Raw genomic sequence first — 14,111 nt, 5'->3', positions numbered from 1 at the left:
AATGGCAGGAATTCAGCAAACTGGGAGTGTTAGACGTCAGGAGAACGCCCTGGGGGAATCATTATGGGATTCTTGACACCTTCTCTGCTCTTTCTTTGTGGTCCCTTGGGCTGGAGGCACCTTTGGCTTGGCCTGAGAGGTTGAGTTCAAACTCACTTGGGTCTGCAGCTCTGCCATGAATGGGGAGCACAGATTTCTGGGGGAAAAAAGAGCTTTAAGTGTCTAAATAAATGCTGAGTTGGCTTCAATTTCGGAAGGTCTGTGTATCTGGACACTCAAGGATATGGAGAGTTTCTTTTACCTGTGGATAAGGAACTACTCCAAGGGACTGCACCATGTTTGAGGGACTCATTGCTGTCCCCAGGCTTCGTTTGACCCCCTGGCTTCCATCCCTATCGACTTCCATAAGAAATGATCCCAACTGCACTCAAAGCAATTATTAATGGCTTTGTAATTAGAGTATCTAGATAAGATTGTTTATTTGATCAGCCCTCCACGGCACAAAATCAAAAGTTCCCGTGCATCTCATGCTGAGTTTTTCCATCAGTGGGGCTTTTCGTCAGGAGCCAGACACGCCATAAAAACCAGATCAAGCCATTTAAAAGAAATATTTTGCCCAAGGAACAATAACAAGGCTTATAAGGCTTTTTCTTCTTTCTGGGAGTTTCCTTTAGGGAAACCTTTTCATTTCCTGATTGAAAGATCAAATCTGCCCATAGAGGGAGCAGTGGGGTGTGGATGATTTTTCTCCTGATCTCTAGAAAAACACACTCAGTTAAAGAGTCCATGGAGAGGTTCTGCTTTAAAGCAGAAGGCATTTGTGTGATTGGAGAGAAGGATTAGGTATTTATCTGTAGGGAAGGCAAGGAAAGCTTCAAATCCAGTTCACAATGTCAGTGGAACTGTCAGGGTGATGTTCCAGGGCTTTAAAACCTGGAACGTGCTCAGCAAGGGTGACCCAATAAATCATAAAATTCTGTCTTTGGTGCTCCCAGTCTGGCCTGCAGATGGTTTAAAAGTCGGTGAATACTTTCATCTCAAATTAGAAATTAATAGCTGTATTTTAATTCAGTTTGTACTAAATTGACAAATTGCTTATTATCAAGATGTGCAAATTCTTAGGTTAATATACCTCAAATCACATCTGATGTTGGCTGCTAGCGGGGTCCATGGAGACCCCATGCTCCAACCCGGGAATTCGCCAACCTTCCCAGAGAAAGGGTCCTGTAAGGGGCTGCCTTCTTGGGTGGTCTTCTGGCAGGTCCCTTAGCCACTGGATAAACCTCAGCAAGCAGTGGCCTGTGGCCCCAAGTGATCAATTCTCAGTGATTTCATCTCTCAGTAATTTCAGCTCTCAGTGATTTCAGCTCAGTGATTTCATCTCAGTGATTTCAGCTCTCAGTAATTTCAGTTCTCAGTGATTTCAGCTCTCAGTGATTTCATCTCTCAGTGATTTCAGCTCAGTGATTTCATCTCTCAGTGATTTCAGCTCTCAGTGATTTCAGCTCTCAGTGATTTCATCTCTCAGTGATCTCAGCTCTCAGTGATTTCAGCTCAGTGATTTCATCTCTCAGTAATTTCAGCTCTCAGTGATTTCATCTCAGTGATTTCAGCTCTCAGTAATTTCAGTTCTCAGTGATTTCAGCTCTCAGTGATTTCATCTCTCAGTGATTTCAGCTCAGTGATTTCAGCTGAGTGATTTCATCTCTCAGTGATCTCAGCTCTCAGTGATCTCAGCTCTCAGTGATTTCAGCTCTCAGTGATTTCATCTCTCAGTGATTTCATCTCTCAGTGATTTCAGCTCTCAGTGATTTCAGCTCTCAGTGATTTCATCTCTCAGTGTTCAGCTCAGTGATTTCAGCTCAGTGATTTCATCTCTCAGTAATTTCATCTCTCAGTGATTTCATCTCAGTGATTTCATCTCAGTGATTTCAGCTCTCAGTGATTTCAGCTCAGTGATTTCATCTCTCAGTAATTTCAGTTCTCAGTGATTTCAGCTCAGTGATTTCATCTCTCAGTGATCTCAGCTCTCAGTGATTTCAGCTCAGTGATTTCATCTCTCAGTAATTTCAGCTCTCAGTGATTTCAGCTCAGTGATTTCATCTCTCAGTAATTTCAGCTCTCAGTGATTTCAGCTCAGTGATTTCATCTCTCAGTAATTTCATCTCTCAGTGATTTCAGCTCAGTGATTTCATCTCAGTGATTTCATCTCTCAGTGATCTCAGCTCTCAGTCATTTCAGCTCTCAGTCATTTCAGCTCTCTGTGATTTCAGCTCTGCTTGCAAGGCCGTCCCAGGGACAGAGAAACAAAAGCATTGTATGGTGATTCCACAGAGATTCCTTTATTATCCAGCAGGTCTCTGAAAGGGGCCAGGGACAACAGCTCCCCCTGAAGAACTGGGGGGAAAACTGGGGTTTTTATGGGGGGAAAACTGTGGTTTTTATGAGGGAAAGCAAGGGTGGTACCAAGGGGGAAAGAGCAATGGGTTACAAAGGATTAACATGGGTACTAGGGCATGGTACTAGGGCATGGGATCACTGAAGCCTCTGGGGATAGACCAGTGTGATAAAAAAAGGCGCCAACCTAAGGAGCATCCTTCCAGGAGGGTTGTGATCAGCAAATCACAGCCCATCCAAGGGACATCCTATCCAAGGGACATCCCATCCCAGGGACAGCCCATCCGAGGGACATTCTATCCAAGGGAAATCCCTCCAGGGCAAGGCTTCGGGCAGAGCTGTGCCAGGCCTGTGGGCCTCCACAGTCTAACACAATGATGTTTGTTTAATTCCTGTAGTTATTGATGATCAGCTGGCTTTTTATGAACTACAAACAGACCTTTAATAGGGCCTGAAGAAGGAGCTGGGGGCTGCAGCACCTTTGTCCCGTGTCTCTTGTCTGTTGTTTCTCTACATTTTCCATACTGAGATCTCTCTTTTGTCAGTCCGTGCCAATTTTGGGATCCCATTCACACAGAAATACAGGAATTGAACAAGATTTAATGATGATTTTGTAGAATTTAAGCTCCAAATTTCCACTGACACTAGGACATGATCTGAGACAGACCAAAAACAAAAACAAACTAAAAAACAACAAAAAAACCCTAAAAAAACCCCAAAAAATAAAAATTATCTCCAGTTTAGATTTTTATAAGGGGAAGTTTTCCATTCCATGCATTGAAGAAGCCATCCTACTATGCCCAGCCCCATCATCCTGCAAAATATTTCAGGCTTGATTCCAAACACCTTGATTTAATACTTGGACTGGCAGGATCCAAGTCTGAGTGGAGCTTAGGGTGGGATATGGAATCACAGAATCATGGAATGGTTTGGGTAGGAAGGGACCTTAAAATCATCACATTCCAACCCCCTGCCATGGGCAGGGACACCTTCCCCTACCCCGGGGTGCTCCAAGCCCCATCCAACCTGGTCTTGGATACTTCCAGAGATCCAGGGGCAGCACTGGGCAGCAATGGATACTCAGGATGATTGTGGGATCCATTTGTAGAATTATTGCAGTGGAAATAAGAGTAAGACAATGGAAAATAGCCGGCAGAGAATGGAATCCCAGGAAAAGATGGGCTTTTTAAAACAAAAAATAATTCTGTACAACACTTGGATTTATCTTCCAGTTTTTTTGTGTCTGCACAAGTACTTAAGAGATCAGGAACTGCCTCATTCCCATAAAACAGGTCAGGAGGTGCCTCATCCCTGTGGAATGGGTCAGGAACTGCCTCGTTCCCATAAAACTGATCAGGAACTGCATCATCCCCGTGGAATAGATCAGGAACTGCCTCATTCCTGTAAAACTGATCAGGAACTGCCCCATCCCCATGGAATAGATCAGGAACTGCCTCGTTCCCATAAAACTGATCAGGAACTGCATCATCCCCGTGGAATAGATCAGGAACTGCCTCATTCCTGTAAAACTGATCAGGAACTGCCCCATCCCCATGGAATAGATCAGGAACTGCCTCGTTCCCATAAAACTGATCAGGAACTGCTCCATCCCCATGGAACACCAGCCCTTGGTGGATGTTCAGCAGGTTGTCCTGAATTTCCTGGAGAAAACTGACAGTTGATGTTTCTTCTGGAACTCCTGATTTTGGGGCCGTGGCTCAATGCCCCATGGGACCTTTCCTCCAGCCTCCTGCCGCCTCCTCCCACAATCCCAGGGGCAGCTGCAAAGACCATGGATGTGGCTTGGGAGGAAAGAAGAGAGAGAAGGCCCAGCCATGGATTCTGTCTGCAGTGGGAAGTAAATTGGAGGTGAAATTGCAGGAGATTGACTGTGGGAATTACACATCCAATCCCAGCTACCCAAAGGCTCCTGCTCCATGCTTTGTGCCTAATGAGGGAACCAACCCAGTGGAGCTCCCAGTGGGATCTGCAACTCTCAGAAATCCTGGGCTAATTAAGGAGCTTGAAGACCTTCACCTAAAACTGCAAAACTGCAGCTGGCAGATTTCCTGAGCTGCTCAGATGTCACAGGGACCAGCTCAGTGACAGCAGAGCTCAAAAACCCTCCTCAGAGCTGAGCATGGGAACGCCCAGGTGCCTAAATGTTCTAATAAATGAGGGTTTTGTTTGTTTGTTTGTTTGTTTGTTTGTTTGTTTGTTTTTTACATAATCAATATGAGAATTACCTGAGGAAACATGGATTACAGAACAAAAGGAATGTTCCAAAAAGCAGCCAGGCACTTTTGTGTTTGTTCCAAGTGGAAGCAGAACACACAGACCTGCTCATATTTCAGCACCAAGCTCAGCGCCTGCGTTTGTCCCTCGGAACGGGTTTGATGGGAATGTTTGATGGGGCATTTTCCTGAATAGGGATATTTTTCTGTGCTGCCTCCAAAGGGATGTTCCAGGGCCGTTGCCTGTGATTTTTCAGTGGCGTGAAATGCGCTGGAATTGTTTATCCCAGCTCTGTCTGCCTAATGTGCCCAATCAATCTGTCTCTGAGGTGAAGCCGCATGCTCCGCTAATCGCCGCGCCACCACAGAACATCTTGCTTATTTTTACTCTAAATTATGATCGGCTTGGAAATGAACTCTGAATTTGATTTATCAACAGCTCTGATGCTAATTCACCAATGAAGTCATGGTGCTCTGAGACTAAATATTAGTGCTAATGAGAAAACATCGCTTCCACATTTTGTAACTCCGAGTTTCCACTGCATATGGACAACTCCTGAAGTTGCTTGTAATTAATTCATGTAATCATTAACTGGGCAAGCACTTCCACGGGAATCATCTTACCTGGATCAGAGATTACCAGATGATGTTCAACTACCAGAGAATATTCATGCTGAGTTTTTATTGTTTTAAAAGGGAAATGTGTCCCCTGTAGGGCAGGGCTGGTTGTCTCCTGTCAGCCTCGAGCAGGAGGGAAAGGGCAGGTGTTGAGTTTTCAAACCAAGATGTTCCTCCTCTTTGAAAACAGAGGCACCACAACTGAAGGGTTTGAACCTTTGCAGTGTCTAAACAGTGCCTGGATGAAGCCAAGGTGTCCAGACTGAGGCAGCTGAGACAGTCTGGGACTCAAAAATGCATCATTTTCCCTGTCAGGATCCGGATTTTAGGCTCTTTCTGGAGCAGTCATTTGTCTGAGGTTCCTGTGACGGTGTGAGCCTTTGCACCATCTCCTTTCAGGGATAAAATAAACTCCACTCCATCCAAACTTCTCCCCAGAGAGTGCTGGGCTTGCCAGTCCTTCCATAGATTACATCCCTGTCTCCTGTTGGGAATTCTGGCAGTGAGTCACCCAGACATCCACAGCCTTTCCTGAGGTTCCACAAAGACATCCTGCTCTGCAGGATGACTGATGGTGAGGGATCTGTCTTCCAAAATGAGCATAAAGAACAAACTCATCGTATTTCCAGCACAGAATAGACCTGTTCCCAAAACCTGGGCGGCCAAATTTTGATTTAACAAACACCAGGGAATTGTTTCAACCTGAGATGGGTGATTTCATCTGGCTGAAGTGATTCTGGGTGAGGCAGAGAGTTCATCTCTGCCTGATCCCCGAGGAGTTTGCACTGCAGTGAGGCTGCTGTGAGCACAGAGGGAAGTACCTGGAGCAGGAGCTGCAGTTGGGCACAGAACGTGGTATTCCCTCCTGGAATTACTTGGTAGGGAGGTGTCACATCCTAGAGATCATGTTGGGCTGGATTCCAGCTTGTCTGAGGTGTCCTGTTGGGAGGCAGAGCAAGGAATTAAGAATGTGTGAGAGTGTTGAACACAGAAGAGGTGAGAGAGAGAGAGAAAAACACTCTGGAAATGAGGTCACCCAGACCCCAGTCCAAATCCCTGAAAGCTCCCTGATTCCAGTGGGAATATGGCAATGCTGCATCCCTGCTGCTGAGCTTTCCGAGTTCCAGGATAAGGATTTTTATGGATGTTTGGTTTAAAAGCTAGGTTTTGATGGCTGCACCTACAAAAAAAAAATGAAAGTCCATGCTGAATTCTAAACTCTGATTATTTTTAATAGAACTTACTTTCTTGTGTGGTAATCACAGCTAATTAACTCCCAGGCATTTTCAACTTAAGTAAAACTGATAGAATTCAGTGCAGTATCAAAGAAACATAAAAGACAAAGAATCCAGATCGCAATGCGGGTACCTGCATTTGCATGTTTGGATGTCTGAAGGTTGAGCTGAACATCAGTGGCGGCTGTCAGAGGAAGAGTGGGCAGGGCAGGTTGGAAAACACCTTTTTCATGAAGGCCAGAGTCTCCACGAATTTGGGGTAGCACCTTTTCAATGAAGGCCAAAATCTCCCTGAATTTCAGGGAGACATCATTCTCATGCAGAATCTCCCTGAATTTTGGGTAGCTCCAGCTTCTCCAGCAGGTTTTGAGGGGAGCACTTGTGCTCCAGCAAAGCTGCTGAGCTGGAACCTCTCCAGTGTCACTTGGACTTTGACAAGGAGGATTTGCGTTCCTTAAATTCCCACTGCTAAATCTTTTGTCTTCCTCTCCTGGCTGGGGATTTATGTAAATTGTGCTTGTAAAAGGAGCTCTGTTTCAAGTGTGTGGCTGCTTGGATGCAACATTCAATATGTTTAGAGTGGAGATTTGTGGGGTGTGGGCTTGAGAAGTCAGTAATGGGAAAATAATCCAGGCCTAGAGCCCAAAGCCCACTGAACCCTCCCAGCTCTCACAGGGGAACAACTCCAGGCTTGGCTTAATTAGCTGTTTGCAATTTTGGATAGAACAATAAAATCATCATGGAATGGTTTGGGTTGGAAGGGACCTCAAAGCCCATTTAGTGCCAGCACCTCACACTGTCCCAGGTGCTCCAACCTGGCCTTGGACATTTCCAGGGATCCAGGGGCAGCCACAGCTCCTCTGGGAATTCCATCCCAGCCCCTCACCACCCTCCCAGGGAAGGATGGACAAAGAGTTGTGCCACACGTGGGCTAAACCCTAAACGTTCATTGCCTGTCCGTGACTTTGGAGCTCACTCTTATGCTGGTTTATGTTTTCCTGCTACAAAAACTTTTAGTACTTCAGGTAAGAACTGGGCAGTGCTGGTTTTAGAAATTAAAATGGAAATGAAAAGAGAAAAATTAAATAGAAATTTTTCAGAAAATGCTGTGAAGAGATGAAGGATTTCAGAGAAGCTGTGACTGCCCCATCCCTGGAAGTGTCAAAGGCCAGGGCTTGGAACACCCTGGGACAGTGGGACATGTCCCTGCCCATGGCAGGGGTGGCACTGGATGGGATTTAAGATCCATTTCAACACAAACCATTCCATGATTCCTTGTAAAATCCCTCCAGGAATGGGGACACCACCACCATCCATCCCAGTGCTTGAGGACACAAACCCAGGGCTGTATTTATTTGTCTGGATTTTTTTATTTGACTGGAATTGGATCTGCTTTTTATTTTTTTGTTTCTTAGAGGCCAAAGCAGCTGAAAAGGCCCAGCTCAGGTCACAGCTGGGTTGTTTCAGTCCCTGCACAAACAGCCCTCACCTCAAAGAGCTCCAGACTCCAAGGACGAGCAGGGGCAGGACTGAAGCTTCTCATTTTCCAGCTCATAAAATGACTTGTGCAAGGTCACATCTGAGTGTCTCAGGTATTAGTTCCATAGCAGGAGTGGGAAAAAAAATTACCTTAGAACCTAGAAGAGAAACACTTCTAAAATTAATTCTCTGCAACTTAGGTGAATTGGAATGTGTTTTGTTGATCTCTGAATCTGTAAAAATAGAATAGTAACAGCTTTGTGTAGAGTGAACAGCATCATCAGTGTTTTCCATCATTTTACTGGATGAGTGCTGGCACAATTGTCCCCACATTCACAGCAGTTTCCACAGGTAAGGCTGTGTCCTGGAAAAGCTTTTGTGGGACTCAGGTGTCACCTACAGTCACCTCAGTGTAAATAAAAACCGAGCCCTTGTGTCTTCCTGCAAATGCAAAGTTATTTTCCAGGGAAGGATAGGACTCTTTGTGGGACAGTCCTGGTGTCCTCCCTTTGACCAGGAAGGTTTGAATTGCTCTTGTGGTGGTTTTCTTGGTTCCAGAGGCATCCCAAGGGCTGTCAGGGGTAGAAGGGGCTAGTGGCATCTCTGTCTTCAGTCTTTACTGGAGGACAAAGCTTCTCACATTCGACACAATTATTTCTTTAATTTCCCTTAGTGAAATCCAGGCCCCAAAAGAGGGAGAGGAAGAGCAGTGCAAGGGCCAGGCTTGAGAAGCCCTCATTATCCTAAAAACGCTCTACAAATTGACCTGCAACATCCTGATTTTATTTAACCACAAATTAACCTGATACATCTGTTTTGTTTTATTTTTTACACTGATAAAGAATATCCACCCTCTCTCCACCCAGCGACCCTTACTGCTGTGATTTATATGTGCACAGACCTTGGAAGTGAAAATTAGCAGGAGATTCTATAAAGTCACTGGAAAAAGGGCTGGGAAACCCAGCGTTTATCACTTTTTAGAGATGTTGTGGAAATCCTGGTCCCTCTGACTCCCATTTGGAGCTTACAGCCAGGCCTCAGGTGCTTAATGGGCTGTGTGTTATTGCTGCTGATCCAGGACCTCCATCCCTCAGCTCTCCAGAACACAAACAGTCCTTGGCTTTTATGGAATCATAAAGAGCTGCCTTAAAGCTGAGACCAAACTCAGCCCTGGCAGGGACTGGCACAGATATTGCTCTGTCCAGGGGAGATCTGGGTTCTTGTGAATCCACAAGTGAGCACAGCTGTCCTATCAAATTCCACAGCCCTCCACATCCCTGCCACTCAGCTGGCATGTCACATCATATTTTCAGCTGAATTCCAGCTATTGGAATGATTTTGGGATCCCTCCAGTGTTCTGCAGGGGATCCACATCAAGAGGAACTCTGACCCTGCAAAACTTCCCAATTAGCCTCAATGCCTTTGCTTTTTCCATGCTTCTTTGGGATGAAGTGCACCGAGCAATGAAAATTTGGGAGAAATTAGCTCTGTGGTCTTCACTTAAAGTTCAGCCTGGAAAATCAAAAGGCATTTGTTCCAAGATTGGATTATGTGTAGGATATCTCCAGCTATAATGAGCTCAGGTTTGCTGGCAGCGTTAGAATCAACTCTCGCCTCTCTCTCTCCCGCTGCATGTGTTTTTCTCCCTCAGAGCATATTTCTTTCGACTTGATCAGCTCATCTCTTGCAGATGATAAAATTATCTGCAAAGATTTGTATCTGATGTTGTGCCATAAATCATATTTAGTCGTAGGATTAACATTTGCAAGCGTAGAATATTTATGGAAGGGGGGAGAAAAAAAAGAAAGAAAAAAGCAGATGGGGGGCTGGCAGTTTCTGAGGATTTACATAACGAAGAGTTGGGATTCAGGATGGATCTGGCAGGGTTTGGAAATACATTTGTACAAGGTGTGGATGTGCTCAGCTCTGGTGAGCAGCAGTGGAGCTGCTTTGACAGTGTTTGTCTTGGGGAGGTTGGAAGATAAAGAACGCGGGGAATCGTGACCTTGGGTGAGCAGCTTTGTCCTGGAAGCAATAAACAGATGTTCCAGCTGTGCTGGCACCAAGGAATAAACCCCTGTTCCAGCTGTGCTGGCACCACCCCTGCTGCCAGCTGGCTCTGCCTTTGACATTCCCAGGCTGGTCCTGGAAACACTCAGCACCTTTCCAGGCACTGGGAAAAGGGGACAGGTTTTGGAAGCTGCTGGGTTTACAAACCCCTCGGTTTGTTTTTCAGAGCCGGGTCATCCAAAAGAGTCAGATCTGAGCAGTTTGAACATCTGCCCACAAACCCAGGAGAGGGAGGGAGGGAGGGAGGGAGGGCAGGTCCTTCTGCTTTGTCTCCAGCACTGCCAGGTGGGAGATCCATCCAGGACTGGGGGCACAGATCATGGATTCCTGGAATGGTTCGGGATGGGAAGGGACCTTAAAACAATCCCATTCCATCCCTGCCATGGCCAGGGACACCTTCCAATATCTCAGGGTGCTCCAACCTGGCCTTGGGCACTTCCAGGAATCCAGGGGCAGCCACAACTCCTCTGGGAATTCCATCCCAGCCCAGCACATCCTCACAGGGAGCAATTCCTTCCCAATATCCCACCTAACTGTGCCCTCTGGCAGTGTAAAACCACTATTCATATAAAAAGGTCCCTCTCTCTCCTTCTTATCAGCCCCTTGAGGCACTGGAAGGGGCTCTAAGATCCCCCTGGAGCATTTCCTCCTCCAGGCTGAGCACCTGCAGCTCTCCCAGCCTGGCAGCGCTGCTCCAGAGGTACCTGAGCGTGCTGCAGGGAGCTGGGAACTCTCAGGGGTTTCTGCTGTGGGTTGATCCCGGGGGATTGAGGCCACGTTGGAATTTCTGATGCTGCTGCACAAACACGAGGCTCAGCCCGGTGCTGACGTTTGCTGTTCTTTGGTCCCGTTTTTGGCGCAGGTCCCTCACCACATGAAGACTTTACCCTACTACAGCTACGACCAGCCCGTGATCGGCTACTGCCAGGCCCACAAGCCTCTCCACGTGAACAAGGGCTACGAGACGGTGTCCCGGGAGCCGGCGGAGACCTCCAACCTGGACCTGGGCCGGGACCACAGTTTCATCGCCACCATCGCGCGCTCCGCCGCGCCCGCCATCTACATCGAGAGAATACCCAACTAACGTGGGGCCACCTGCGGGGGACAGCTCTGGCAGGGAGGGACCTTTCGTCGGGGGAGAGGCCAGGCAAGGCGCTCGAACCCCACCGTTCCAGCGGCCAACGTTCCGAGGGCAGGGGATGGAACGCCGGCGTGCGGAAAGCGCCCGCGGAGAACTCCAGGATTTTTCTTTGCTTTAAACTTTCAAACAAATTCCTCGATGTAAATATTAAAGAGAGAGATTGTCGAGTTCTTATTAAAAAGAACGACAGCAACGACAGCAGCAACAAATAGATTTCACTCTAGCTACATAAAGGGATGGATTAAGAGTTTTGTTTGTATATTTGATTTTTCTACATTGCACGGTTCCAGGGAAGGAGAACCACAGGTAAAAATAAAGGGGGTGGGGAGGGCGAGGCTCTGGGGAGGGTCAGCCATGTTCCCTTATTAAGTGTTTATTACAAAGATCCGTTGACTATTTTTGTTCTTTTTAAACCAACAAAAGATAGCTCTATATTTTTTCTTTCCTTTTGGGGGGTTGTTTTTTTTTTTTTTTGTTGGGATTGTTTTTTGAGTTTGGTTGTTTTTTAAGTGGTCAAGCGTTAATATTTCAACCTTCAGACATGGGCATTAAAGCTTATGTTGAACCAAAAGGACCTTGGCGATTGATGCAGCAGAAACAAAGAAACTCGGGTGCATGTACATTTAAGACACAGGCTGTACACTATGGAGGGGGCTTTTGATTTTTTATCTTCATTGTGCTTCATTGTTGACACTCTAATTCCTTTTCGGGCTCTAAAAAAAAAAAGGGGGGAGATACTGCAACGGAGTCACAACTCAGATTTCCAGGCCAGTGGAGCTTAAGCAAAATTCATGGACATTTGGGAACCAAAATGGAAGTGAAGTGCTTGAAACGGATCAGAAGGAAAATCTTTTTAAGAGAATTTAGTGCAACTCACTGGCTGACACAATTTCCAAAACACAGCAGAATGTGTAATGTTGTTTTTTGGTTTGGGTTTTGGTTTTGTTTGGATTTTTTTTTAATTAATTATTATGATCAGTTAGTTTTTGTGTAGTTTTTATCAATAAAATGACAACAACAAACAAAAAAAAAGTGGTGGAAAAAAAATAAACATATTATTTTGTGGTTGGGACACCACAGCCAAGCTACTGTTTGATTTCTCTGGGTGTGTGACATGGGGATCCCATGGAGAGAGGGGACAAAGCTGGGCACTGTTTCCCCCATCTTGGAAGTAAATCAAGGAATTGTTCTGAATTTAAAAAAACCTGAGTCTGGAGAAGCTCAATTTATTTGGTTTGTCTAAAAAAAGAGGTGGTTTGGGGGTTGGGGGAGGGGAAGAGAGAGTAAACAACTTTTTTTTAACTAAAAGTTGGGGGGTTAATCAGAAGGGAGGTTTTTCATCTGCAAACCTGAGCTGGAGCTAAACCAACTCAGATTGGAACACAAGGGATGAGGTTTTATCTGGAGGGGGGAGAACACATTGACAAAGTTTAGGACAGAATGAATTTGGTGATTATTTCAGTTATTTATTTGGCTGTGTTAAGAGAAATCCTGGCCACAAGGCTTAATGAATTCCTGCAAGTGCTGAGTGCTGTCTCACAGATACAATATTCTACTGCCTCCTGTGTTTCTCACCTGGAACACTGATTTATTTTTCCCTGGAAGGCAAGGAAGGATGGGGATGGATGTGCTGGGCTAGGCAGGACACACGGAGTGAACCTGATACGTGGAAGGTAATGCATTTAAAATTAAGTGTTGGGCAGGAAATGAAAAGAAAATCGAGTGAAAATCTGGGTGAGGAGTGTCCAGATGAGATCTCCTGAGATCTGTCAGCCTTGGCAGTCCCATGGATGGAGGGAAAATGCTGTTCCAAACACGAGTTCTTTTCAAATGGAATTTAAAACACTGACCCATGCAGCTGAAAATGGAGGAGCTCCCACCCATTCCTGGCAGCTCCAGCAGGAGGATGTATTCCAATAAATATCCAAAGGGGCTCCTGAAAGATAAGAATGGAAATATTTTTATTGTAAGGATCATTGTATAATCCTGGTGTGATTTTTGAGAGGATTGTTCTGCATCTGCCAGGACCAGGGAAGGAAATGTCACCCAGAATTATTTCTTGTCTTGGTATTTTTTTTCTTTAATCCCCCCCCACCTGCTAGAATAAATTGTTTATTTTTTAATTCCGTTTATAATTGTCTTGACTGCAACTTCCCCCTGTGCTCTGGGAAAAGCTTCTGAAAGACAAGGTAAAATTAAACAAACTTCCCCTCTTTTATTTCTTTTTTTCAAAATAACCTAATTTTAGCATTGATTTGGAGGATGTGTGGAACTGACATTAGATTACAGATTTTCTTGGCAATTAGTGGGAATTGTGGGAACAAAATAAACTCCTGTGGGCACAATCTCTGGGTAAATTCATGGTTTTCTGCCTGAAATGTTGCTGAGTTTCCTCTATTTATACCCTGATGCCAGTTTGGGTAAGAAGCTCATAACTTCTGTTTGGATCCTTAATAATTAAGGAGAAAATGCTCCAAGAATGAGTTGAAGGCATGAAGTTAAACCTTCCTTGAGTGCTAAAGGTCTGGAAGAGCCAAAATTTTGTGTCCTGGATTGCTTTGGATCGAAGCAGAAGCCATTGGGCTGAGCTCAGGTGATCAGATCAAAAAAGCTCTTTACAAGCTGATGTGGTCCTCCAGATTTTACAAAAATTAAAATTTTAACTCCCCTGCCTGCAATTAAAGCCAAATAAATTTATATAAAATTTGCTCTTCAGCCGTAGTGCCAAAAGCCAAGATTAATGTGTTGATCCCCAGCCTTTTGTTATGAATTTTATATTTGCTGTGTTCTTTTCAAAGTCTCAGTTCCTGGATTCACGTGATTCTGTTGTACCTTCAGCTTCAGACCAAACTCTCCTTAGGCAATGTCCTCCTCCTCTTCACACAATTCTGATGAGGGAAGTGGCTGCTCTGCAAGGGAGGATGGAGAAATTCAACA

At 45.3% G+C, this 14,111-nt stretch overlaps 1 protein-coding gene across 1 annotated transcript in view; it reads left to right on the top strand.

The window, feature by feature from the left end:
* Window positions 1-11,117, top strand: part of LRRTM4 (leucine rich repeat transmembrane neuronal 4) — a 190,183-nt gene extending 179,066 nt beyond the window's left edge. Inside the window, exon 3 of the mRNA XM_062510461.1 lies at window positions 10,896-11,117. Within this exon, the coding sequence (XP_062366445.1) occupies window positions 10,896-11,117 (222 nt within the window). The remainder of the gene's footprint in view (window positions 1-10,895) is intronic.
* Window positions 11,118-14,111: the final 2,994 nt, after the last annotated feature.

This window comes from Cinclus cinclus, chromosome 29 (assembly GCF_963662255.1).
Source record: "Cinclus cinclus chromosome 29, bCinCin1.1, whole genome shotgun sequence".
In the NCBI taxonomy this organism is placed as follows: Eukaryota; Metazoa; Chordata; class Aves; order Passeriformes; family Cinclidae; genus Cinclus; species Cinclus cinclus.
This window is presented reverse-complemented; position numbering and strand designations above follow the sequence as displayed.